Genomic DNA, 26513 nt, shown 5'->3' with positions numbered 1-26513 from the left:
TGAGATCTTACAACACTTACCAACTTGGAGTTCATTCTTGTTGATATTACAAAGCACTGCAAGGTACCTGGGCATTATTTCCTCCGTGCAGCCAGGATTACAGTTCTTATTACTCTACTAAATAATGCTTATTCTAGGGCGCCTGGGTGGCTCAGTGGGTTAAGCCGCTGCCTTCGGCTCAGGTCATGATCTCGGGGTCCTGGGATCGAGTCCCACATCGGGCTCTCTGCTCAGTGGAGAGCCTGCTTCCCTTCCTCTCTCTCTGCCTGCCTCTCTTGTGATTTCTCTCTGTCAAATAAATAAATAAAATCTTTAAAAAAAAAAAAATGCTTATTCTAATAATGTTACAGAAACACTCCCACAAGTATTTAAAGGTACATGTGTAAAAAGTCTTCAATTACGAAAATTTAGAAACTCTTACATATGTCAGTAGTAGAAAGGCTACATCAATATGGCATTCCCATATACTGGCATTAAAGAAGAATGAAGCTGATCAGCACAAACTAATATGGGAAATATCTATAATATTTTGTTAAGTAATAGAGCAAATTACAGACCAGTAATTCTGATCCCATTTTATGCTAAATGCATGTATATGGCATGTATGTGCACATACACATACATGGAGATATAAACTGAAAAGATACATGTCAAACTTTTAACAATGGTTACACAGGGAATTTCTGGAATAAAGTGATAAGAGAGGAGACTTTGATGTTTTACATTTTCATAGTGTTTGAATTTTGGATTCAGTCTACATAGCCTAGTCTCATAATTTAAAAACATCTATATACATTTGGTAAAATTAAAAAAAAATAAAAGTGTGTGAATATACATATTTATCTGGGTATCTTTTAGAAAGGTTGGGAGTGTTTGAATACCATCATGTATTTATGGCTTCTTATAAATTGAAGGACCAATCAATGTGACCTCTACAACCAACTTAACTGGATGACTTTTCACTGAAAAGGCAACAGCACTGATTTACTACTTCATATAAATGCATTTAAAGTCTCTTAGTAGGAGGTAAGTATTAACTTTCATGCAGTTTCCATTGCAAATATCTCTTCACAAAACCACACTATCTTCAAAAGTTCAGAAGGAAAATCCCATGCTGTTGACTTTGCAGCTTCATTTCTGAAATAAACTTCCCGTTGTATTAAACAGGCACAAATGCTGGCTATAAAAAAATGTAAAAGCATTCTAGAAAGAAGTTTCATGGGTAAGGAAAATGCCTGAAATGTTTCAAATTGTCTGATATGTCAGTATTCGGAGCAAATGAAAAGTTATGAACAAGAGCTATATTTTGGTGGCCCTGGTGTTGGGCAATAATATAAAAATAATAGGTGTTGGGAGTTTGAAAGGGCCCAATACATAATACTCTTCTTTCCTGCCCAATTGAGAAATAAGGAAAGCAGAAGATAATCACATTTACTACAAATGTAGCAGATACTGGAGAATGTGGCTTATATCTACAAGCGAAAGGCTTACTAAATAGTGAACCCCAGAATTAGACTAACTTAATGCATATCTTTACAGGCACAACTGGATACAACAAGCTCTCTTATGGACTCCTAACACTGTAAAACTTAAGGGACAGAGGAGCAGAGAGGAACATACACTGTCTGAGGCAGGCCAGCTTCCAAAGAAATAGGGAAAGAAAAGGGGCAAGGCTCCAGTTCACCCTTCCAAATTCACCAGTCAGATTAAGTCACTCCTCCCCACCTTCCAAAAAGAAAGGAAGGTGTTGGGGAAAGCCTGGGGGGATTACACCTATATAGCTTTTTCCACATGGAGGAAAAAATCAGGAGTGGAAAAAGAACTCCATCAGGCTATCCCAGTGGTGAGAATATACCACATCTTTGCAAATAACATTGAAAATATGTGAAGGACTTGTATCTTATATGTAGACTCAATCACTGGAGCAAATATTTATTGAACACTATGTGCCCTTGACTGTGCTAGATGTGAGACTGATAGAAAAATGAAAAGGAAGTAAAGGGAATTCCCCATTGAGTGAGATAGATTGATACAAATACCTATTATAGAATATGATTAATGATATAAGAGAATTATAAGCATGCTCTCTATGAACACAGAGAAATGAACAGTAGAGGAAAGCTTTCATAACTTATTACACTCATTTATTCATTTATTTATTTAATGCCTACTATATGCCAAGTTGTGTACCCATATCTGTACCCATGAATACACAATGGTAAACCAAGTAGACAAGATATTTTTTCTTGTGGAGCACATGGCAGAGACAGATACTAACAGAGTAAAGCATGTAAGTACATAATTACAAAATAGAATCTGTGCTATAAAGGAAAAAATATAGGGTGTTATTAAAAAAAGTAAAAACAAATTTAGATCATAGAGTAAGGGAGGGCTTCTCTGAGGAAAATTTCAATTGAGATATAAAGGACAGGGTATGTTCCACATAGGTAGGAGATAGACAGGCAGAGGGGCTAAGAGATAATTTGAAGAGAAGGAAAGGCAGAGAAAGAGGTCCTTAAGTAGAAAAAAGCTTGGAGTGCTTGAGGGAGCAGAGTGAAGAGGGGACCACAGCTGAAAATAACATCAGGAGAGGTGGTCAGAGGCCACATTGTGATAGGACCATACTAAGGATGTTAGGTTTTATTATGTTTGTTATGAAGCCTTTGACTGATTTCAATGACATGATTCAATTTCAATGGATTGGCTGGTGCAAAAGTGGAGGAATAGGGAGAAGAAGAAGATTATTACTGTGATCCAGGTGAGAGAGGGTGGTGTCTAGAACCAGGACGTTAGCAATGGAGAGAGAGAACTGGAAGGATTCAGGAAACATTTTGTAGGTAAAAGCAACAAAACTTGGTAATGGATTAGGGTGGGGTGAGAATGATGAGAATTATAAATACATCAAAAATGCCTGCTACATTTTAGATTTGAGCAAAACTCATAAAAAATGACATGTGAGCTGGGCCTTAAGGACTAAGTTAGATTTTAGCTCATGGAGAAGAAAAAAAGATAGAGGTATGAGTTCCTGTGTCATATTCAGAATTCCATAAACAGTATTCTGATGCACTAGTAGTTTAGGGTATGTGATAAAAATGCAGGAAGATAGTGGAAGGACCCAGATTATGAAGACCTTTGAATTGTCCCATCCAAGTACTAACCAGGCCCAACCCTGCTTAGCTTTTGAGATTAGGCAGATTGGGCATGTTCAGGGTGGTTTGCCCAAGATAAGACCTTTGAACCTCTGATAAGATTTTTGTTTTTGCTTTTTTTTTTTTTCTTTTGCTTATTTAATCAGCGCAACATCACTTCAGATCTATGTTTATATTAAACTGCTGGGAATTCAGGACTGGAGTTTAAGAAAGAGGGATTTAGGAATAACATTTGGAAATTATCTATCTGTGATAACTAAAACCATTAGAGCATATGAGGTAGCCCATAAAGAATATAAAGAAAGAAGATTCAGTGATTAACCTTTTGGGATCTCATGCATTTAAAAGACAGGTGGAAGGAGTCCAAGATGGTGAAGGAGTAAGAGACCTTAGTTTTATCTGGTCCCGGGAATTCAGCTAGATAGCTATCAAAATCATTCTGAATACCTACAAAATCAACCAGAGATCTGAGAAAAGAATTGCTGCAATTCTACAAATAGATACGCAACCACTTTCAGCAAGTATTTTTTTAATTTTCATTTTTACAGGTACAGCCTATCATTTTATTTTATTTTATTTTATCTTTGTACATATGTAAGTTTTTCTTTCTTCACAATTTTGGGATCCAGTTTACTAAAAAAACAGACCTAACTACATACAGGATCCAGTGTATTGCTCTATTCTGTTCACCTGTCTGATTATACTCTTTTTTTTTTAAATTTGTTTTTACGTTTTGAGTCTCTTCTGATTTGTTTAGTGTGTATTTCTCTGGGATCATTAGTATTCTTTCCCCTCATTCATTTATTCTTCTTTAGACAGGAATAACAAGAGAGAAAAACTCACCTCATAAAAGAGAACAAGAGGCAGTACTATTGGACAGGGATCTAATCAGTATGGATATAAGTAAGATGTCAGAACTAGAGTTCATAATAATGAATATAAAGATACTAGCTGGGCTTGAAAAAAGCATGGAAGACACTAGAGAATCCTTTCTGGAGAAATAAAAGAACTAAAATCGTAATGAAGTTGAAATAAAAAAGGGTATTGATGGGATGCAATAAAAAAAAAGGAGGCTCTAAATGCTCAAATAAATGAGGCAGAAGAGAAAATTAGTGATATAGAAGATAAAATGATGGAGAATAAAGAAGCTGAGAAAGAGAGAGATAAACAACTGGATCACAAGGGGAGAATTTGAGAGATAAGTGGTACCATAAACCAAAATAATATTAAAATAATTGGGATCCAAGAAAAAGAGTGAGGAGGAGGCAGAAGGTATACTGGAGTAAATTACAGCAAAGAACTTCCCTAATCTGGGGAAGGAAACAGGCATTCAATTCCAGGAGGCAAAGAGAACTTCACTCAAAATAAATAAAAATAGGTCAACACCTTGACATATAATAGTGAAACTTGTAAATCACAAAGACAAAGAGAAAATCCTAAAAGCAGCTTGGGACAAGAGGTACATAACCTACAAGGGTAGAAACAATAGATTGTCAGAAGACCTGTCCACAGAGGCCTGGCAGGCCAGAAAGGACTCACATGATATATTCAGGGTGTTAAATGAGAAAAATATGCAGCCAAGAATACTTTATCCAGCAAGGCTGTCATTCAAAATAGAAGGAGAGATATAAAGCTTCCAGGACAAACAGAAACAAAGAATTTGTGATCACTAAATCACCTTTGCAATATTAAAGAGAATCCTTTAAGCAAAGAGAGCCCAAAAGTAACATAGACCAGAAAGGAACAGAGACAATATACAGAACCAGAGAATTTATAGGTAATATAATGTCACTCAATTTCTATCTTTCAACAGTTACTCTGAATGTAAATGGGCTAAATGCCCCAATCAAAAGACAGAGGGTATGAGGTTGGATAAAAAAGCAAGACCCAGGGGCACCTGGGTGGCTCAGTGGGTTTAATCCTCTGCCTTCGGCTTGGGTCATGATCCCAGGGTCCTGGGATCGAGCCTCACATTGGGCTCTCTGCTCAGCAGGGAGCCTGCTTCCCCTCCTCTCTCTCTGCCTGCCTCTCTACTTGTGATCTCTGTCTGTCAAATAAATGAATAAAATCTTTAGAAAAAAAAAAAGGCAAGACCCTTTGATATGCTGTCTGCAAGAGACTCATTTTAGATCCAAAGACACTTCCAGACGGAAGTAATAGGGGTAGAAAACAATTTATCATGCTCATGGACATTAAAAGAAAGCTGGAATTAGATTTCAAACCAAAGACTGAAATAAGAGATGAGAAAGGATACTGTATCATAACTAAAGGGATTATATCATAATCCAACAAGAAGATCTAACTACTGCTCCCTAACATGGGAGCAGCCAATTATATAAACCAATTAATAACAAAATTAAACAAACATACTGATAATGATACAATAATATTAGGGGACTTTAACACCCCACTCCCTGCAAACAGATCATCTAAGCGGAAGATCAACAAGGAAACAAGAAAAAAAAAAAAATAAGGAACAAGATCTTTGAATGACACACCAGACTACATGGACTTCACAGATATATTCAGAACATTCTATCCTAAGGCAACAGAATACACACTCTTCTCACGGGTACATTGAACTTTCTCTAGATTAGATCACATACAGATCACAAATCAAGTCTCAACTGGTATCAAAAGTTTGGGATCAAAAAAAACAAAACAAAACAAAAAAAGTTTGGGATCATTCCCTGCACATTTTCAGACAGCAATGCTTTGAAACTTGAACTCAATCACAAGAGGAAATTTGGAAAGAAGTCAAATACATGGGGGTTAAAGAGAATCCTACTAAGAATAAATGGTCAACCAGGAAATTAAAGAAGAATTAAAATAATTCATGGAAACAAAGGAAAATAAAAATACAACTGTTCAAAACCCTTGGGATGTAGCAAAGGTGCTCCTAAGAGGGAAGTATATAGTAATAAAAGACTTTTTCAAGAAATAAGAAAGGTCTCAAATATACAACCTAACTTTATACCTAAAGGAGCTGGAAAAAGAATAGCAAATAAAGCCTAAATCCAGCATGAGAAAAGAATTAATAAAAAGAGCAGAAGTCAATGAAATAGAAACCAAAAGAACAGTAGAAGAGATCAGTGAAACTAAGAGCTCATTCTTTGAAAGAGTAAGATCATTAAATCCCTGAACAGACTTATCAAAAAAAGAGAGAGAGAGAGAGAGAAAGGAGCCAGATAAACAAAACTATGAATGAAAGAGGAGAGATCACAACAAACATTGAAGAAAAACAAACAATTTTAAAAACATGTTATGCATAACTATAGGCCAACAAATGGGTCAATCTGGAAGAAATGGATGCATTCCTAGAGACACAGAAATTATCAAAACTGAAACAGGAAGAAATAGTAAACCTGAACAGACCCATAACCAGCAAGGAAATTGAAGCAGTAATAAAAAATCTCCCACTAACCAAGAGTCCATGGCCAGATGGCTTCCCAGGGGAATTCTATCAAACATTTAAAGAAAGATTAATACATATTCCTCTGAAGTTGTTTCAAAAAAAAGAAGGAAAACTTCCAAACTCTTTCTACGAGGCCAGCATTACCTTGAACCCAAAACCAGACAAAAACCCCACCAAAAAGAAGAATTTCAGATCAATATCCCTGATGAACACAGATGCAAAAATTCTCACCAGGATACTAGCCAATAGGAACCAACAGTACATTAAAAGAATTATTCACCATGTCCAAGTAGGATTTATTCCGGGGCTGCAAGGGTGGTTCAACATCAGCAAATCACTCAATGTGATATGCTACATTAATAAAAGAAAGGAGAAGAACCATGTGATCCTCCTAATAAATGCAAAAAAAGCATCTGACAAAGCACACATCCCAATTCTTGATTAAAACTCTTCACAGTGTAGAGATAAAGGGAACACACCTCAATATCATAAAAGCTATTGACAAAAAGCCCACAGTGAGTATCATTCTCAATCGGGAGAAATTGAGAGAAAAAAATGAGAAAAAAGCTTGAAAGTCATGAAATCCTCATGGATAATATGAAATAAAAATGTAATTATAAGTAACTACATAATTATAATTGTATCTACTTTTAGAGCATTTACTATGTTCTAAGCACTGTTCTAAGGGCTTTAAGTCATTAATTTTTACTATAATCTTGTGAGGTAGGTGCTATAATGAACCTCATTTTATAGATGTGGAGACTGAGGACAGACAAGTTAAATTGCTTGTCCAAGGTAACTAATCTAGTAAATAGCAGAGATTTTAAGGGGGTTGTAATCTTAACCTCTATGCTTACTGCCTCTCAAGAACCCAAGGTTTATCTTTTCTATCCTCTCTGAACTATATGAAAGAAACTAGATCTGTCATAGTTATACAGTCTTCCAGGAGCTTCTTATAAATTTAACCCAACCTTCAACTTAAGTGTTAATCATAGCCATATTCTACAAGTTAGCTGCCTTAACATATTTAATTAATGATCCCACACTCTTCAAAATAGAATCTTTTAAATAAACAAACATCTTGGTATTTCTAAATAGGAAATGATTACCTAAAGGAGAGACCATGAAACCATTGTGAATAAAAGTACTAGCTCTTTACACTAAAGGATGGCATCAAGACAGAGTCCAACAAATAATCAGAACATGGCAGATTAATTAAAAAAATAATCATTATGAAAAAAATAATAATAATCATTATGAAAGAATTTCAATGATATAAACAGTACAAAATATGTGTAAAATTTTCTAATTACTAAAAGTAGAAACAATAAATGCATAGAAATAAGCTAATATTAATTTTATAATTGCTTTCTTAACTGGTTAAAATTTAATAAAAGTAGAAGTACAGTTATAATAACCTTAAAATAAAACTGGTTCTCAACTGGGGACAATTTTTCCCACCCCTCTCTGTCCAGGGGACATTTGGCAATGTCTGGAGACATTTTTGGTTGTCAAAGCTGAGGGTGGGAGATGTGGCTGGCATCTAGTGGGTTGAGCCCAGAGATGCTGCTAAATGTCTTAAATTGCACAGGGCTGTCCTCTCGCAACCAAGAATAACCTGGCCCCAAATGTCAACACTGCCAAGTTTGAGAAACCCTGCTATAAAAATGGCATCTATACCAATAGTAATTAAACCTGAAAATTTAAGAAAAAGGCAACAGAATTCGGTATACATTTAAACACACAGATGGAAAAGAATTTTCCAAAATTTAGGGATAAAACCAAATTAATTTTGGCCTTCATGATATTGAATAAATGTCTTGCCATTATTAGCTTCTTGTTTTTGCACTAATTTATAAAGTTTATGGCCCTATTTCCTAAAATCTTTATATTCAATACTTTGACTTGGTTTTTCATACTTGAAATTACTTTTATGGAACATACCAGTAAGCAAACTAAACTAAACATATTAAATAATTTAAAATGGGAACTGGTAAATATTGCCATTTCATTTGATAAGTGCTAAAATGCAAAAAATGGACAATGCATAAAGACTAATGTTTCTTTTTATTCAAATTTCTTCTGTCACCATCTGTGAAGGAAAAAATACTCTCTAACAGACTGTGTGTGTTTAATTTTAACCCAGGGCAAATTTTTATGATTGATAAACCCACAAAACTGGAGTTCATGTCACAAGCCCTTATAATACTAACCATCATGATACCAGTGGGCATTATCATTTTTGAAAATGTAAAAAAATCAATGAGCAGATTGTCATTACAGAAACTCATTCTGCATCACACATATCACCCAAGAGATTGATATTTCATGCTTATAAAACTTAACATAAAATTAAATTGCAAATATTTTCTCACAATCTATTAAATTATGGCCTAAGGCAATACACAGCTAATATGAAGCATTTGTTCAGCTCTAGTGGACATATTTCTATATGATTTATGTAAAAGAAGGCTTCATTTGCTTCTCATAGGTTCAGTAATGAGGTTTCTTTCCTTATATTTAGCCCAGAGAGTAGATGAACTTTTTTGAAATTAGGCTGGCAAATATAACATTGAATTATTAATAAACAATAATAAAATTAACAAACTGAAGGTTTTCTCCTTGTGTGTATGACTATGCTGTTTCAAACACCAGCCATTCTTTCATTATCCAAATACATAAAAAGTAATTCAATATTCCAAACAGAAAATACATTTCATTCTTTCACCATAAGAAAAATAGTAATAAATTTCAAGTAAAATAGTAGGTTGTGATTTTTTTCCCCCTGAAATTTAAAACGATAAAAACTAATTTCAATCATTAAAAAAATAATTAAGGGGTGCCTGGGTGACTCAGTCAGTTAAGTGTCTGCCTTTGGCTCAGGTCATGATCCCAGAGTCCTGAGATCCAGCCTCACATCAGGCTCACTAGTCTGGAGGCAGTCTGCTTCTCCCTCTCCTCTCCCCTTCCCTCTGTCTGCTCTCTCTTGTGCTTTTTTTTTTTCTTCTTTATTTATTTTTTCAACGTATCTCTTGTGCTCTTTAATCATTCAATCAATCAATCAATCAATCTTCAAAAAAAAAAGTTAGGAATAACAGAAAGGAGAGTTTTGGAACTAATACTTTGTTTTAATCTACTGGGATGTGAATAACACTAAGTCCATGAAGTAAAAGAAAAAAATTGATTTCAGTATTATCAACCCGATACACTGTGAAACTTACATGTACCACTTTTTAGCCAGTGAAGCCTTTTCTCATTAGCATATTTCACAATACACATAAAAGGAACTAATATCTTTATCTGGAACTTTAAAAAAAAAAACCTACACATTTAGCTTTATGCTGAAATCTCTTTGACAACTTGAAAAATTACCAGATTTTGTATCAAAATGTAATAGGGAATTCTTACCTTAAGCACTCAGCATCATTTTGAGGCTTTTCATTGATCTTTACTTTTTCTGCCTCTAGGTATTTGGTAGTACAAATGGCTTCAATCTTTTTATCTTCAAAAACTAAACAGTTAAGAAAACACTTACAATCTTTAAAAAAATAAACAGAAGAGTTCATTCATACGAACAATACTCTAATTTTTGGTGCCTTATATAAAACGTATGCACTCAAGATTCTTAGTTTTCTACTTTAATATAGCAATTACAGGCATAAAAAAAGATCTTGACAAAATTTATGACATTAAAAATATCAGATCTAACACTGTTTTTTAGTGTTTTACCTGTTTCTTCTTTATACCAATAACACTGTATCTCAATAGGTGAGTATATTTTGAAAGAACAGTGTGACCCTGTTATGCATATGTAACTATATTCATCAGCAAAATAAACTAGCTCATAAAGATAATACCTTTAAGTTTTCTCTGCACAGTAAGTAATTCTTGTACTAATTCACTCTTTTGTTTTTGAAGTTCACATAACTGGTCACTATCATGGTCCATCGACTTCATTTCTAGAAACAAATAGACAAATAAAAGCCATATTTTAACCACTTAGGCTTTGCCTTGAATATGTCAACAAGTATTAACTTGTGTGTGTGTGTGTGTACTAAAAATTTAAGTAGTATATGGTTAATTTTTAAACTGATAAGAACAGATACTGTATTTGATCTTAGTCAAAAGGCTGAGAAATGATTCATACGGTCAATTTTAAGCCCCAACAAGCTTTCTTTGGCCATCTAGAAACTGTTTCTAATAAACTGACCAGAATTAATTAAGCAACACAGAGGTACAAAAGAATTAGTTAATTGAGGGTTAGACTACCTAGAGAAAATTCAAAACAATGTAATATCACTAAGTAAAACAGGCTTCCCGATAAGATAATAAGAAAACTCTATCCTTCATAAGTAAAGCATATTGGGGTGCCTGGGTGGCTCAGTGGGTTAAGCCTCTGCCTTCAGCTCGGGTCATGATCCCAGGGTCCTGGGATCGAGCCCCGCATCGGGCTCTCTGCTCAGCGGGAAGCCTGCTTCCTCCTCTCTCTCTCTGCCTGCCTCTCTGCCTGCTTGTGACCTCTCTCTCTGTCAAATAAATAAATAAAATCTTTAAAAAAATAAAATAAAATAAGTAAAGCATATTTAAAATGACATTGCATAGTACTCACTATATGGCTACAAACTTCCACAATACTGCTAATAATGCTTCTTCTACCTAGAATATCTTTCCTCTTTTTCTCCCCACAATAAACTCCAATTCATCCTTTAAGATTCATCTCCTAATTTTTCAAAAGGTAAACAATAAATTAGGACACAAAATTTAAACACACAACACCATACAACTAACTTCCTTAATTTACAAAGAGCTCATATAAATCAGTAAGAACAAAAATGTAGAAAGATGAACAAAGAGTATGAACAGATTGTTCACAGGAAAATAAAAAGAAATTTAAGTGACCAATAAATTCAGAGAAGTAAAATTCAACATCATGCAAAATCAAAGAAATGTGAATTAAAGCAACAATAAAAATAATATTTTTGCTTGTCAGATTGGCAAAGATTAAAGTCAGTGATAATGCCCACATTGGTAATGGTATAGGATAATATTACAAGAAAACAGGCACTCTCCTAAACAGTTGGTGGGAAAATTAATTAATTTGGCGATTTAAGGAGTCCAATTTGGCATTAAGTCTCTTAGTATTTTCCTCTGACCTAGCGGTTTCATTAGTAGATTCTACCACACAAATTTAGTGACAAAAGTATAAGGAGGGATATACTCAGATAATTAGAGGCCCCTATTGATGGTCATGTAGGTTGTTTATTGATTTTGTTTTTATTTTGTTTTCTTCTGAAATCGCCACCAATCCCTCCACGTGTGCATCATTTCCTATCTTTTCTGGGAACTTTACTTCTCTCTTGAATTTTCAACTCTACTTCTCCATGGGCTCTGATCCATCAGCATTTAATATGTCCAAATATCTCCTGTCTTAAAAAACAGAAATGAAAAATGGACAACACATAACCCACTAGAAGTCCTCCCCTGACCTCATAACCCCCTGGGTTCCTGGACTCTCTCATCCAGAGACACTTCACTTCAAGGACTTGTGGGCACTTATGATCATCATCTCCTCTGTTCTCACTGCTCAACCCATTACAACCTGGCCTCTGCCCTTCCTCTCTTCCTACCCCCATCTGTTGCTTTCCCTAAAGATCACAAGGAACCTCCCAAGGCTGCTTCTTATTCTTCATGGTTGACAATCTGGCAACACTTAACATGGGCTGATTGCTCCCTCACATACTCTCTCCCTGAGGTGATCTCCCATTTCTCACAGTAATGTGTCCTGCCTACCTTACACACTCATCACTGGCCTTTTTCTTCTTCTTGCTTTGAAAATCCTGGTGTTCCTCAGTGTTCTATTACTTTCTTTCAATACATTTTCCCTGGATGACTCCCGAATTACTTAGTTAATTAATTAATTTTTATGTTATATTATGGTATCTTAGTCACCATACAGAACATCATTAGTTTTTTGCTCTAGCATCCCATGATTCACTGTTTACATATAACAGTTTCAGCTCCAATCTCCCTCGGAGCTCTTGACTTACATCTCCAACTTCCTGATATTGACACTCAGATCTGCCATTTGACTAATTCCCATCACCCTTCAGACCTCAGTCTGAAGGTTGCTTGCTCCAGGAGATCTTCCTTCACTCCTGGTCCAGGGTAACTTCCCTTACTATACATTCTCACCTCATTTTATACTTCTTTTGAAACAGTCATCAATTCATAATTATCTCTTTCATACTATTGGAGACAGAGCATTAAACAAAACAAAGTCCTGCCATTACAGAGTTTAAAGTTTCATATAAAAATGTTACAATATATGTAGAGATGGATGTGTTTTGTGCAAGTACAAAGACCGACAGTACCAGGTACTATGAAAGCAAATCTATTAAAATAAATCCATATTTCTGGAAGAAAGGACATAAAAGAGAGGGCTCCTACAGTATTTGTGGTATCAAGGACTTTTTTATCAATTTTTGGAGGAATAATTTGCATAAAGTATATCCATCTAACAGCATACAATTCTATGAGTTTTGGCTCTCGCTTACACTCGTGAAAACACCACCACAAACAAGAAACTGTGTTTCTATCAATCCCAAAAGCTTCCTCTGCCCTTTTGCAATTCATTCATTCTGATGCAGGCAACCACTGATCAGTTTGTTGTCCCGCGCAGTTTGCCTTGTATTTAGTATGTGTCCTTCTGTGCCCAGCTTCCTTCCGTCACCACATCCTTTTGAAATGCATCTGTGTTGCCTGTGAGCGGATTTGTTATTTCTTATCTCTGAGTATTCCATGGCATGGGTACAGCAATTTTGTTTATCCATCTACCTCTTAATGGACATTTAAGTTATGTTCAGTTTTTGGCTACAGTGAATAAATTTACTAAAAACTTAGTGTGGACCTAAGTTGCACTTCTCTGGTGTATCTGGTTGTAGAATGGCTGGGTCATATGGCAAGTGTTTGTTTAATGGTTTAAGAAACTGAAAAACAATTTCCAAAGTGGTTGTACCATTTATTTTACATTCTCATCAGTACCATATGAATTTCAGATGCTCCACATACTTACCAACACTTGATATGACCAACCTTTTGAATTTTAACTAAATGTAGGTACAATGATATTACACTGTGATTTTAATTTGTATTTTCCTGATGACTAAAGATATTGAGTATCTTTTAATGTGTTCATTGATCATCAGTATATGCTCTTTTGTGAAGTTCAATCCTTTTTCGAATCAATTTTGTTTCTTATTATTAAGTTGTAAGAGTTCATTATGTTTTAGATAACAGTACACAAGCAGATATATGTATTACAAATATTTTCTCCATGTCTTTGGTTTGTCTTTTTCTTAATAGTATTTTTTTAAATTTATTTGAAATCCAGTGTATTTTTTTTCATGTTTCTGTGTCCCATCTAAGAATTCATCTAGGCGTTTCATGATGTTAGCTTTTATGTTTGGGTGTATGTCCATTCTGAATTAATGTTTAATATGGTATGAAGTAAAATTTAAGAATCATTGTTTTGCAATGGATGTCCAATTATTCCAGCACCATTTACTGAAAAGACTTTCCTTTCCCCACTGAACTGCCTTGTTACTTTTGTTGACAATCAATTGACCCTATCTACATAAGGCTATTTCTTTTTCCTTCCAGTGGTACCGATATGACTATTTTTAAGGCAGTGACACATTATCTTGATTAATATAGCTTTTTAGCAAAATTTCAAATCAGGGAGTATAAATCCCCAAATTTTGTTCTTTTAAAAAATTTTGGCTGCTCTAAGTGATTTACATTTCTATATAAATATTAGAATTAGCTTGTCAAGGCTTACTAAAACTTAATGGGATTTTTACTGAGATTCTGTTGAACCTATGACCAATTGGAAGAGAATGGACTTATTAACCAAATTGAATTTTCTAATCCATGAACATGATAAATCTATCTACTTAGGTCTTCCTTAACTTCTCTCAGCAATGCTCTGTAGTTTAGTGTAGAAGTCCCTCATGTCTCTTATTAAATTTGTTTCTATTTTGTTTTTTGATGCTGTTTAAATGGTATTTTTATTCCATTTTCTATTGTTTGCTGTTAGTATATAAGAATTCAACTGATTTTTTTTTTCTTTAGAGAGAGAGTGGTGGAGGGAGGGAAATAGGGAGAGGGAAAGAGAGAATCTTAAGCAAGCTCCATGATGGGCAGACCTGAGATCATGACCTGATCCCAAATCAAGAGTCAGACACTTAACAACTAGGCCACCCAGGTGCCCCTCAACTGATTTTTAAATATATACCTTATATCCTATAATCTTACCATATTGACTTATTAATTTTAGTAATTGTTTTATAAATTCCTTATAAATCATGTAATCTATAAATAGAGACAACTTTGTCTCATTGAAATGGTTAAACCGGCTAGGACATCCACAGCCATATTGAATGGAAGTGATAAGAATGGACATTCTTGCCTTATTGTCCATCTTTGTGGGGAAATTATTTAATACATCATCATTTCAAATGATATTGGTATTTGCTATTTCACATTAAGTGTAATATTAGCTGTAGGCTTTTCAAAGAGGTTCTTTAACTGGTTGAGGAAGTTCCCTTCTATTCCTGGTTTTCTGGCAGTTATGTAGGGCTGTACAGATCCCTTTACCAGTTCTCTTTTCCAGTCCTTTATGAGATAGCTATCATAGATGCACATGGTGCATGTATACAAACTGCCTCTGCATACATTATGAATTCCATAAGACAATATATTATTTGCTTTAAACAATCATATGTATCTTTTCAAGTTAAGAGAAAAAACTGGTATTTATAATTATCTATATATTTGCCATTTCTGTTTATTTTAATTCATTAAACATGATCCAAGTTTCTCTCTGGTATTATTTTTGCTTCTACTTGGAAGACTTCCTTTAGCATTTCTTGTCTTTTGGGCATGATGGCAACGAATTCCCCTAATTTTTAATTTATCTGAAAATATATTTTCTTAACTTCATTTTTGAAGGATATTTTCATTGGATTTGGAGGGAAATTTTCCTTTCAACACTTCCAAGATGTTATTCCACTGTCTTCTTGACTATCATTTCCAGTTACAGGAACATAGTCATTAGAGTTATTGTTCACTGTTTTCAAGATTTTTTTCTTTCTCTTTGACTTGTTAACAGTTTGACTATTATTAAATGGCTAGGCATGGATTTCTTTGAATTTATCCTATTTGGATTTGCTGAATTTCTTGAATCTGCAAATTAATGACTTTTAGAAAATTTAGGAAATTTTCTGCCGTGATTTCTTCAAATATATTTTCTGCCAATTCTCTTTCCTTTCCTTCAGATACTTCAATTACTTGAATGTTAGACCTTTTAAAATTGTCCTACATATCCCTAAATTTCTAATTTTTTGTTTCATTTTATTTTTATTTTTCCCCTCTTTTTCAGATTAGACAATTTCTATCGATCTATCTTCATGTTCACTGGCTCTTCTATGAGTTCCATTCTGCTATTAAACTTATTCAGTGACATTCTTATTTCAGATAATGTATTTTTCAGTTCTAATATTTTTTTTTACATTTTCTAGTTCTCCACTGAGATTACCTATCATGTATTACAAGTGCATCTTCCTTAACTCACTGAGCATAGCTCAATAATAGATGCTATAAAGTATTTCATAATTCCAGTATCTAGATCACTGTGGGTTTGGCATCTCAGGGTTTTCTTTTGATACCAAGTCACATTTCACTGATTCTTCAGAGGTCAAGTAATTTTGGATTGCATCCTGAACATTGTAAATATCATGCTGTGGAAACTTTGGATTTTTTTCATAACAGCCACTCTAATGGGTATGAAGTGGTGTCTCGTTGTGGTTTTGATTTCCATTTCTCTAAAGACTAGTGATGTACAGCATATTTTTGTTTGCTTATTGGCCATATCTTTGGAGAAATGTTTATTCAAATCCTTTGCCCATTTTTTAAATTGAGTTGCTTATTTGTTTGATGTTGAATTATAGTTCTTCCATATTCTGGCCATTAGAAGCACTTGGCTGGCTGAGTCAGTAGAGCATATGACTCTTGATCTTGGGGTTGTGAGTTCAAGCCCTAAACTGGGTGCAGAAACTACTTCAAAAATATCCTGGATATTAATCCCTTATCAAAGATACGATTTGCAAATATTTTCTTCCATAAAAAAACACAACTCATTCTTTCTGAGAGTTCCGTTTTTACTCTCTTGATAGTGTCCTCTGACATACAAAATATCTTAATTTTAATAAAATACAATTTATCTATTTTTTCTTTTGTTGCCTGTTTTTGATATCCAAGAAATCATCTCTAAATCCAATATGATGAAGTGTGAAGTGTTTCCTATATGATTTCTTCTAAGAGCTTTCTTGTTTTACTTCTTAAGTTTAAGACTTTCATCCATTTTTAGCTAATTTTTGTATATTGTGTAAGGTAAGGGTGGTATCCAGTTTTCCCAGATCCATTTGTTCAAAAGACCATCCTTTCCCATTGAATAGTCTTGGCACTGTTATAAAAAATCATTTGACCACATACATGAGAACTTATATTTGAGCTCTCTATTCTATCCTGATTTTCTATATGTCTATCCTTATTCTAGTACCACACAGTTTTGAGTACTGTGGCATTTTAGTAAGTTTTGGAATCAGAAGTATGAGTCTTTCAACTTTGTTCTTTTTTCCAGGATAGTTTTGGCTCTTTGGGATCCTTTGGGATTCTATATGAATTTCAGGATGGTTTTTCAATTCACGAAAAACACACTGTTGGGATTTTGATAGATATTACTTTGAATCTATACATCATTTTGGGTAATAATGTCATCTTAACAACACTAAGTTTTCCAATCCATGAACATGGGATGTCTTTCCACTTATTTGGGTCTTCTTTAATTTCTTTAAGCAATGTTTTATATAGTTTTCAATGTACAAGTCTTTTACCACCTTGGTTAAATTTATTTTTAAGTATTTTATTCTTTTTTCACTATTATAAATGGAATTTAAATTTTTGTTCCTTTTTAGATCACTTATTGCTCATACATAGAAATGCAACTTATTTTTGTGTGTTGATTTTATATACTGCAACTTTGCTGTATTTATTTATTAGTTCCAGCAGGTTTTTTTGTGGTATCCTTGCTTACGTGTTTTATATGTAAGAGCATTATCATTTGGGCACAGAGACTACTTTTTCCTTTCCAATGTAGATGCCTTTTATTTCTTTTTCTTGCCTGATTGATTTGGCTAAAATTTCTAATATATGTTCGAAAGAAATGGTGATACCCATGACTTTTTGCAGAAAGTTAGTTTTAAAGTATGCATCTATTTACTTTTGTATTCTGACTTGTTACTAAAAATACACATCAATATCACCTCACGGATTTAAAAAAAGTGATGTTCCCTATCCTTTCCCACAGATTCTGATTCAATAGGTCTTGAATGAGACTCAAGCATTTAATATTTTTTAAAGCTTTCCAGATGTGTGTCTCTGTCCTACACTCTCTACCCAAAGTAATTTATCTCTCAGAACTTTAGTTCCTTCATCTATAAAATCAGACTAAAAAGTATAATCCTCACATTTTTTGAGGGTTTAATTATGTGGCAGCATCCTATGTGTTTCAGTATTATTTCACTGAATTTTCACAACAACCTTTGTTAAGGTCATGACTACTAACCCCCATCTTTACAAATGGGGAAACCGAGCCAAAGAAAAGTTTGGCATCTTGCCCCAAATCACACAGCTATCAAATGGTAAAATTAAGATTTAAATGAAATCAACATGATATTAGCATTTATAGTCTTTAGGATGGTGGCTGCTTCATAGTATAAGCTTGATGAATATTACTTAAAATAGTAGTTGTCATATGTAAAGCAAATCAATAAGTTATTCATACTGAGAGCTCCAAGTCAGTAGAAGAGTTAAATGTGTTTATTATTCTCCATTTACTAAAGGCATCAAAGTAACAATATATTTTAGAAAGGCTTCCATTAAAAACTAATTTTACACTTAATATCATTTATATTTTCATTCTCTACTTCCTCAACTCCCATTGACTCCAATCTATTACCACCAGTCTTTTTCTACTGCTCTACTCTATGCCTCTGCACTTGACATCTTCTGATTATCAAATTAATATCCTACTTTGTTTTCCACTAATTTGAGGAATACATATCTTGCTTTTGGCTTTTAAAATACTACTCTCTGCTGGGTCTCCTCTTGTCTTCTTTGACTACTCTGTCCCATTCTTTTTCTTTCTTTCCATAAATGTAATGCTTTCGCATTTTCTGGCTTCAGTCTTCACTCCTCGTCTATGTTCCCTCTATATGTTTTCTCTGAATGATGTCACTAACTCCTCTGGATTCAGTCCCAAACCTAATGGTCTAGCTCTAATCTTTCCTACCAGCTTCACAACCAAATTTTCCCCTGCCACCTGGGAATCTTCCCTGGTATACTCCATAGACATCTCCAACTAAAAATACCTGAAACAAAACTCAGTCATTTTGTCCAGAATAGGCTATAGTTCCAACATGCTTCTCTACCTCTGCTCTTCCTCCTGGTACCCTATTCTACCCAATCTCTGACATATGAAAACTATAATTCATCCCTGTCTATTTTTGTTCACCTCAATCAGTGATAAAGTCTTATCATTATGCCTATATATCTCTTTAATTTACCCTCTCTTCCCTTTGGCAATGTCTTTAGTTCAGGATCTTATCACAGATTGCAATAACCTACATGCTAGGGTTTCTGAAATGAAATTCTCCCCATGCCATTGTGTAACCTTGTTTCCTAATTTAAATTGTATTGATGGTAAAATGAAGATCATCATATCAGTCCTACCCCTATTATAGCTTCTATAACATTGTACTATAAATATCTGCTTCATATTTGATTCTTCCACATTTTAGTTTTACATCACTATACCCACAACAACGCCCATCACATAACAGAGAGTAATAGATAATTGCTTATTGAGTGAATGACTAAAAGCTCATGTCACATCTACTTCTAAAGAACTTGAGACCGCTCACAATGTAAGATACATTTCCGTTAGGATAATTAAGATAAAGATAAAAGAATAGCTATGCAATAACCAATTTACTTATGAAAAAGTTAATTTCTGGAAAATTCACTGGCTCAAAGTAAGTTTTTTCATTAATGACAGATAAAAGAGGTGGCACTGTATACTCATACCCCTCTTCAAAATGTTTGCCTGGTTTTCTAAGGCAGATATTTCAATCTTGACATTTTCTTTCATCAAAAGCTTTCTTTTCTTTGTTACTTCATATTCATTATTGAAGTCTGCAATTTCCTTAATAAATTTTTCTTCCTCCTCGGTCACTTTTTTCTTTGTAGCCCCCTGAAAAACAGAAACAAAATATCAACTATAGATGTTAACTGTAATACTATTTTTCTATAGTGATTTAAAATGCAATCATTTGGAATTACTAACAAAAAAAATATAAGATTATACTTCCTGGTGTTATCACAAAAATGCTTTATTCCTCCAGCAATATTAATAAAAAAGTGAAGTTACTGCATACTAATAACCAACAATTTCCACATGAAAGTTTTATCCTTAATGTTTTGGGAGTTGTACTGAGATAGAAATCCTACAACTTGTCATTATATCTGTGTTTGTTTATGTATTAAACTTAGCAGCACAGGTGCCATTTTGTCACTGCAATATAAAATTAGGTAAAATAATTAAATGTCCAAACAGGAAAATGAAAATCTACACTCAAAGGAATTACTGCTATAGAAAAAAAGCAAATAAGGAAATCCAAGGAAATCTTTTAAAATACAGACAAAGGAAGCAAAATTATATATTTATTTCCAATTCAGTTCTACAAAGGAGTTTACGTTTTATGAAACATCAACATGAAGAGGAAATAAGAATTTCCAAAAACTCTGCACCATGATAGAATCTAAATATTACTGTATTTTTCTATTTTTTCTAAGAAATGCCAACCAACTGTGAACTACATTGAGGAATTAGCCATGTCATGCATAAGCTCAAACTCTGTTGGTTCTGACTTCAGATAAATATTCTTAGTATTTTTAAATGTATTTTCTTTGAACTGCCAATTAATAGTAAGTCACATTCTTAAACTGGCCCTGTCATTTAAAACTGAGTCTGCTGGTTCTGAGTTAAGATAAAAAAAAATAAAGAAAATCTATCTCTTCACCAAGATCCATAAATATGCCTAAAGTGTGAACCTCTCTGCCTTTCTTTTTTTTTTTTTTTTTAAAGATTTTATTTATTTATTTGACAGAGAGAGATCACAAGTAGATAGAGAGGCAGGCAGAGAGAGAGAGAGAGGGAAGCAGGCTCCCTGCTGAGCAGAGAGCCGGATGCGGGACCTGATCCCAGGACCCTGAGATCATGACCTGAGCCGAAGGCAGCGGCTTAACCCACTGAGCCACCCAGGCGCCCCACCTCTCTGCCTTTCAAAAGCATTAAAACCAAGGTCAGGTCTGAAAGCCTGAGCAATTCAAGTCAGTTTCACTGGGTTTTTCTATGCTTATTACAATTGCAAATAATTTCCATATTGCATATCTGCTAATAGAATTCTTTCAAACTATTATTACTCTACCAACTGGTTTTAAGTAGCATTTAATACTTTTCCGTATCTAACAGGACTATCTGCCAATATGCATACAGATAATTTTCTAAAAGTACACCTAAGTATATTTAAGTACTTTTCAATACAGTTAGTGGAAATAGATATTTCTAAGGAGCTGGAGACTTACAAAGGTTTGGAGAAGCATATTCCTCTGGTTTGTAATTTCACTACACTGTCTTTCTAAGGCATTTTCATGAACTTTCCAAAGCTGTAAGAGGAAGGCTTTTTCAGAAAACTGCTGAACCTTTAAAGTGAAAAAACAGAAATCAGAATGAAATAATTAGTTAAACATTTTAGGGTACCTTAGCTAACAGAACAGATCTGCATAGTATCAGGTATTTTCTGTATTAATCTTAAATGCAAAATAAAATTCACATTAAACATCTTATTTTAGGGGCGCCTGGGTGGCTCGGTGGGTTAAAGCCTCTGCCTTCAGCTCCGGTCACAATCCCAGGGTCCTGGGATTGAGCCCCACATCGGGCTCTCTGCTCAGCCAGGAGCCTGCTTCCTCCTCTCTCTCTCTCTGCCTACTTGTGATCTCTGTCTGTCAAATAAATAAATAATCTTTAAAAAAAACAAAACAAAACCTTATTTTATATACACCATCATATATTATTTTATAACTGTTCTATCATTGCAAGTTTTATAATATTTCCCCCCAGTAAGAATATAGGCCTCAATGGCAGAAAATGTGTTTTCTTTTTTCTTTACAATATCTCCCACAATTCTTAGCCTAGATATCAAAAGCTTTTTGACTACACATATTAAACTCTGCTTCAAGACAGCCCATGTTAAAGAACAAGTTTCTATTCTCATCACTTATGAGGAAGATATGGATGAATTAAACATGTATACAGTAAGACTAATAAAATGAGATAAAATCTATAAACCATAGGCAAAAACCCAGTCCCACGACTATAGTTATACCAAGAAAAACACAAATCTGCTAAAGTCCTCCAATGTTTTTGAGAACTCATTTTTTATTTTAGTACCTCATTTGGGTTCTAGTTAGCAAAAGGCATAATAAACATTAATATTGGATATGTAACTATTATTTCATTCGGGCTATAAAGAATAGCATCTCCTGAGACCATGAATATTGAAATGAAAGTCAGGAAGCTTTAATATATAAAAGCTAAAATTGATGCCAGACTGGGAATAATCTTTCCTCTATATTCAGCACTGGCCCTCATAAGAAAGCATCACTTTTAGTTTGGGGCTGTTCCCATCTCCACAGTGAAAAGAAAAAGGAAATAAATTCAATTTAAATTGCAGAAAGCAAGATTTATGTTAGCCACCAGAACTTCCTGAAGGTGAGAGACAGGGTGTGAAATCTCTGTCCCAGAAGATACTGAATAGTAAAGAGCTTAAGAATAGTCTTGTCCAGAGGCAAAGGGTTGGCCTGAAAGATATTTTGAAACGATATGGCTAAAAAGTCCAGGAAATACTGGCATTAAAAAAGTAACAGAAAAAAAAGTAATGGAAATAAAACAGAAAATATGGTCTTGCATATATATAATATCCTGGCACATCTGCTCACACCTTCAATACTTGTTGCTGTTCTCACCAACTCTATCTTAAGAAAGACATCAATAGAGAACGATGAAAGAGATGCAATTTTCATGACCAAAGAAACTCAGAAAATACTTTTAAAGTTGGCGGAAGGAAATACGCGGCAGTTAGTTATTTTATTATCTAAGAAGACAGAAATTATAAAACATATGGCCAGATCTATGAAATGGTTGGTCCCCCAATAATGAGTCTGTGATTAAAGGAGCGAGACTGATACAAAGAGAAGGTCACGCAAAGCTTTATTTAGCACCAAGCATTAAGAATCAAACCCAACGATTGGGGCTGCACCTCTTACAGAGAGGGCGACCCCTTTCTGTTTCATAGACTAGCTTTTATAGAGCAAAGGCCATGTGATTGGGCCTGGACATGCACAGAGAAAGCTGCACAGTCATGCTAGGTGACCAACTGAATTACAATTTACCCTAGTAGGCATTTGAACCAGCCTATTACCTTGGTCAGAATTGGTACCCAAAAGGTGCCCAAAGGGCAGGGCCCATACTCCTTGATAACTAGGGAGACAGTATGCGCCCCCCCACTGATCCGATGTCTCCACCTGGCCTGACCCACCCTTGTATTTGGGCTTTGTTACCTGGGTCTGGTTTCCCGGACTTGTTTTTTAAGTAAGTTCTCCTGGGGGAGGGGGGGGCAATTTAAGTTTTATAACAAAATGGCAGTTCAACTGGGGTGGGGCTGCTCTGGCTAAATAGGCCCTTACAAAATCATATAGAAGATGGAAGCAGCAAACAAGAGGAGGATCATGAATTCTATCACATTCTTTTAGAATAAGAAAATGCTTCAGAGCTATTTACTATTTACTTATTATATGAGAATAAAATGAGTTCCAAAAACGTGAAATTTCTTAACATAGGTAATATAATTAATTATGGGCAAACCTGGGACTAAAATCCAGCTCTTCTGATTTCCTTTCTCCTAAACTAGGACTAGAATTATTTCAAAGTAATAGAGACACTTCTGCAAAAAGAGGGACTTTAGTCTCTAATAAAAGCAGAAGATGAAAGTATGTAGGTTTGAGAAACAGTAAAACCACCAGAACTTAATGAGAGAAGGTTGCTTGTAGTATATACCTAACTCTCAGAGCTGCTATTTTGGACAGTAACCATGAATGCCTGCAAAATTGCTTTGAGACCAGATATTGGGCTGGAAAAATTTTGGTTTAATCCAATAAGGTATGTCATGTATGAATCAAAATTCCTGAATTCTAATTGTTTCTGTCACTGATCTGTTGTGAGAGACCTTTGTTGAAACCCAAAAATGAAGAAAATAGTACTCATCAGGCTAAGAAAATTTTAAGTAAGTCATAACCAAATTTATTTTTCAGGTTCATAAAAGCCTTATGGTAAGAAATAAAAAATTAAGGTGTCCCATTCCAGCTATCACCAACTAAGACCTAAAATTACCACTGTCCTCTTTCCTAAAAAAGAAAATAAATATTAAAGAGAGCTATTAGACAAGTTGTCATTTAATTGGAATATTTTACCATAATCTGAAAAATGAAAGCTATATACCCCAAATGAAAAGTAGAGAGCAGAACCTTCATTTCCTACACCCTTTGGATCTCCTGGATGTAATAAGCACCACTGATTTTCAAAGCCAGATATTTTGAGGGTTCGTTTCTCCCATCTAAGTCCCAAGCGCTGGTGTGCCTGATGCTGGTGTGCTTCTCAGGCAGAAGCTCCGTATTTGTGATCTCCCTCCTGATTACAGGTTGGTGTGCCAAGGTAGAAGGGGGTTCCGGTGAGACTACGTGTCTGCCTTTCCCACCCATCTCAGTGTGGCCCTGTCTGTTATCCTTTGTTGCGGAGGAATTTTTCAGCTAGTTTTCAGGTCTTTTTCAGAGGGAATTTTTCCATACGTAGCTGTAGATTTGGTGTGTACGTAGGAGATAAGTTCAGATATACCTATTCTACCATCTTGAACCACTTCCCAAAATATTTTTGTACATCTTTCCCAATCAGGGAAAGGTCTGAGTTGAGGCACTATCTTCTATCCATGGTAGCTTGGACAGCTTTCATAAATCAGCACTTTAGAGACTACTAACACTATATTCTAAGTTACCCAGGAATGTCAAGGGGTAATAACAAGAAGAAGAAAAGGGGGCGCGCCTGGGTGGCTCAGTGGATTGAGCCGCTGCCTTCGGCTCAGGTCATGATCTCGGGGTCCTGGGATCGAGCCCCACGTCGGGCGCTCTGCTCCGCGGAGAGCCTGCTTCCTCCTCTCTCTCTCTCTGCCTGCCTCTCTGCTTACTTGTGATCTCTCTCTCTGTCAAATAAATAAATAAATAATCTTTAAAAAAAAAAAAAAAAAAAAGAAGAAAAGGGTAGAAGGTTCCTAGTAGCAGTAATACAAATTTCTCTTTCTCGTCTTTCTTCTTCCTCTGACTACAAATGAATATATCTAGATACTAGATATATTTGCATGCAGCCTTAAAGTTATATTCTAGAATCAAATAGCCAAGCTTTGTCAGAAAATATTGCTGTTTTGGAAAATTTTAATTTATAGCAGTGCCAACACTCAGGTTAATTCTGCTTCCCTCAGCAATAAAGGCTTTTTTCTTTCCCCGTTTTATTCCTCTTGGGATATTTGATTTTTCAACAGAGCTTATAGTTTTCCCAGTGAGCTGACTTATCTGGTCAACTAGGTCAGTTTTCAGCATAGCCATGATTTGTGACTCTTCACTACCCTTGCTGCCTGGGTGCCTTCAGGTATTTTTCTACCAGAAGAACTCGAAAACTGAAAATGACTGAGAATTCTAAATTAATGTTTAGGTCCAAGTAAGCAAAGTACAAAGCTACTCTTTGTGTGGCTGCTGTTGTTTAAAATATTCTCAGACTTTAGGAACTGACATTTTGCTGATTAAATGATCTACCCCACGGTGTAAGGCAACTTTGCATAAGAGAGTTATGTAGATTTCACATTTGTAAGCTCATAGTAATTGGGGGGAAGAATGTGTTATGACTATAATAAAAGACATTTTAAATGCTAGAGGTACATCAGTGAATACGGTATCAATAACAGATATAAAGGTTTTGTAAAAGAAAAATATCTGTTTTTTATAAATGCATTTCTTTTTTTTAAATTTAAATTCAATTAGCCAACATATATCATTTGTCTCAAATGTAGTGTTCAACAATTTATCAGTTGTGTATAACACCCAGATGCAGTACTTAAAGGAAAACTCACTATGACACAGGAATCCTAATGTAGGAAGTTTCAGTATCAAGAAATATTAATCCTTACCTGGCTCATAAGACTTTTCATGATCCGCACTCCTTTATTCACTGTCCAACCTTACCGTCTACTACTCTCCTCTTCATTTACTTTCTCCAGCCACACTGGCCTCCTTGTCATTCCTCAGACTTACCAGGTGCACTCCTTATGACCTTTGTACTGACTGTTCTCTGCCTGAAAATCTTCTTTCCCAGATTCCTTCTGGTTCATTTCTTTACCTCAGTCAAGTCTTTGCTCATCTTTCATTTTTTCATTGGCAGTTATTAGGATGCCAGATAAGACTACTGCTATTTAAGTTTGTTCTGGAAGTTCTCATTAATGCAATATGGCAAGAAAAAGGAATAAGAGATACAATTATCAAAAAGCTGGTACACAACTCTCTTTCATTTGTTTAGGCAAATGTTATTGTTACATACCTAACAAATCTAAATAAATCTATTGAAAACTGCTAGAAATAAAAAAGAATCCAGTAAAAAAGTTAGTAACAAATAA

At 34.7% G+C, this 26513-nt stretch overlaps 1 protein-coding gene and 1 pseudogene across 1 annotated transcript in view; both read right to left on the bottom strand.

Annotated features, from left to right (window-relative positions):
• Positions 1-26513, bottom strand: part of CCDC172 (coiled-coil domain containing 172) — a 51375-nt gene that overhangs the window by 6784 nt on the left and 18078 nt on the right. The window contains exons 3-6 of the mRNA XM_046026461.1: positions 21328-21444; positions 19768-19933; positions 10422-10523; positions 9973-10075 (exon numbers count right to left, since the gene is read on the bottom strand). Of these exons, the coding sequence (XP_045882417.1) occupies positions 9973-10075; positions 10422-10523; positions 19768-19933; positions 21328-21444 (488 nt within the window). The remainder of the gene's footprint in view (positions 1-9972; positions 10076-10421; positions 10524-19767; positions 19934-21327; positions 21445-26513) is intronic.
• LOC123955810 lies at positions 10607-10705 on the bottom strand (annotated as a pseudogene).

This window comes from Meles meles, chromosome 13 (genome assembly GCF_922984935.1).
Source record: "Meles meles chromosome 13, mMelMel3.1 paternal haplotype, whole genome shotgun sequence".
Taxonomy (NCBI): Eukaryota; Metazoa; Chordata; class Mammalia; order Carnivora; family Mustelidae; genus Meles; species Meles meles.
This window is presented reverse-complemented; position numbering and strand designations above follow the sequence as displayed.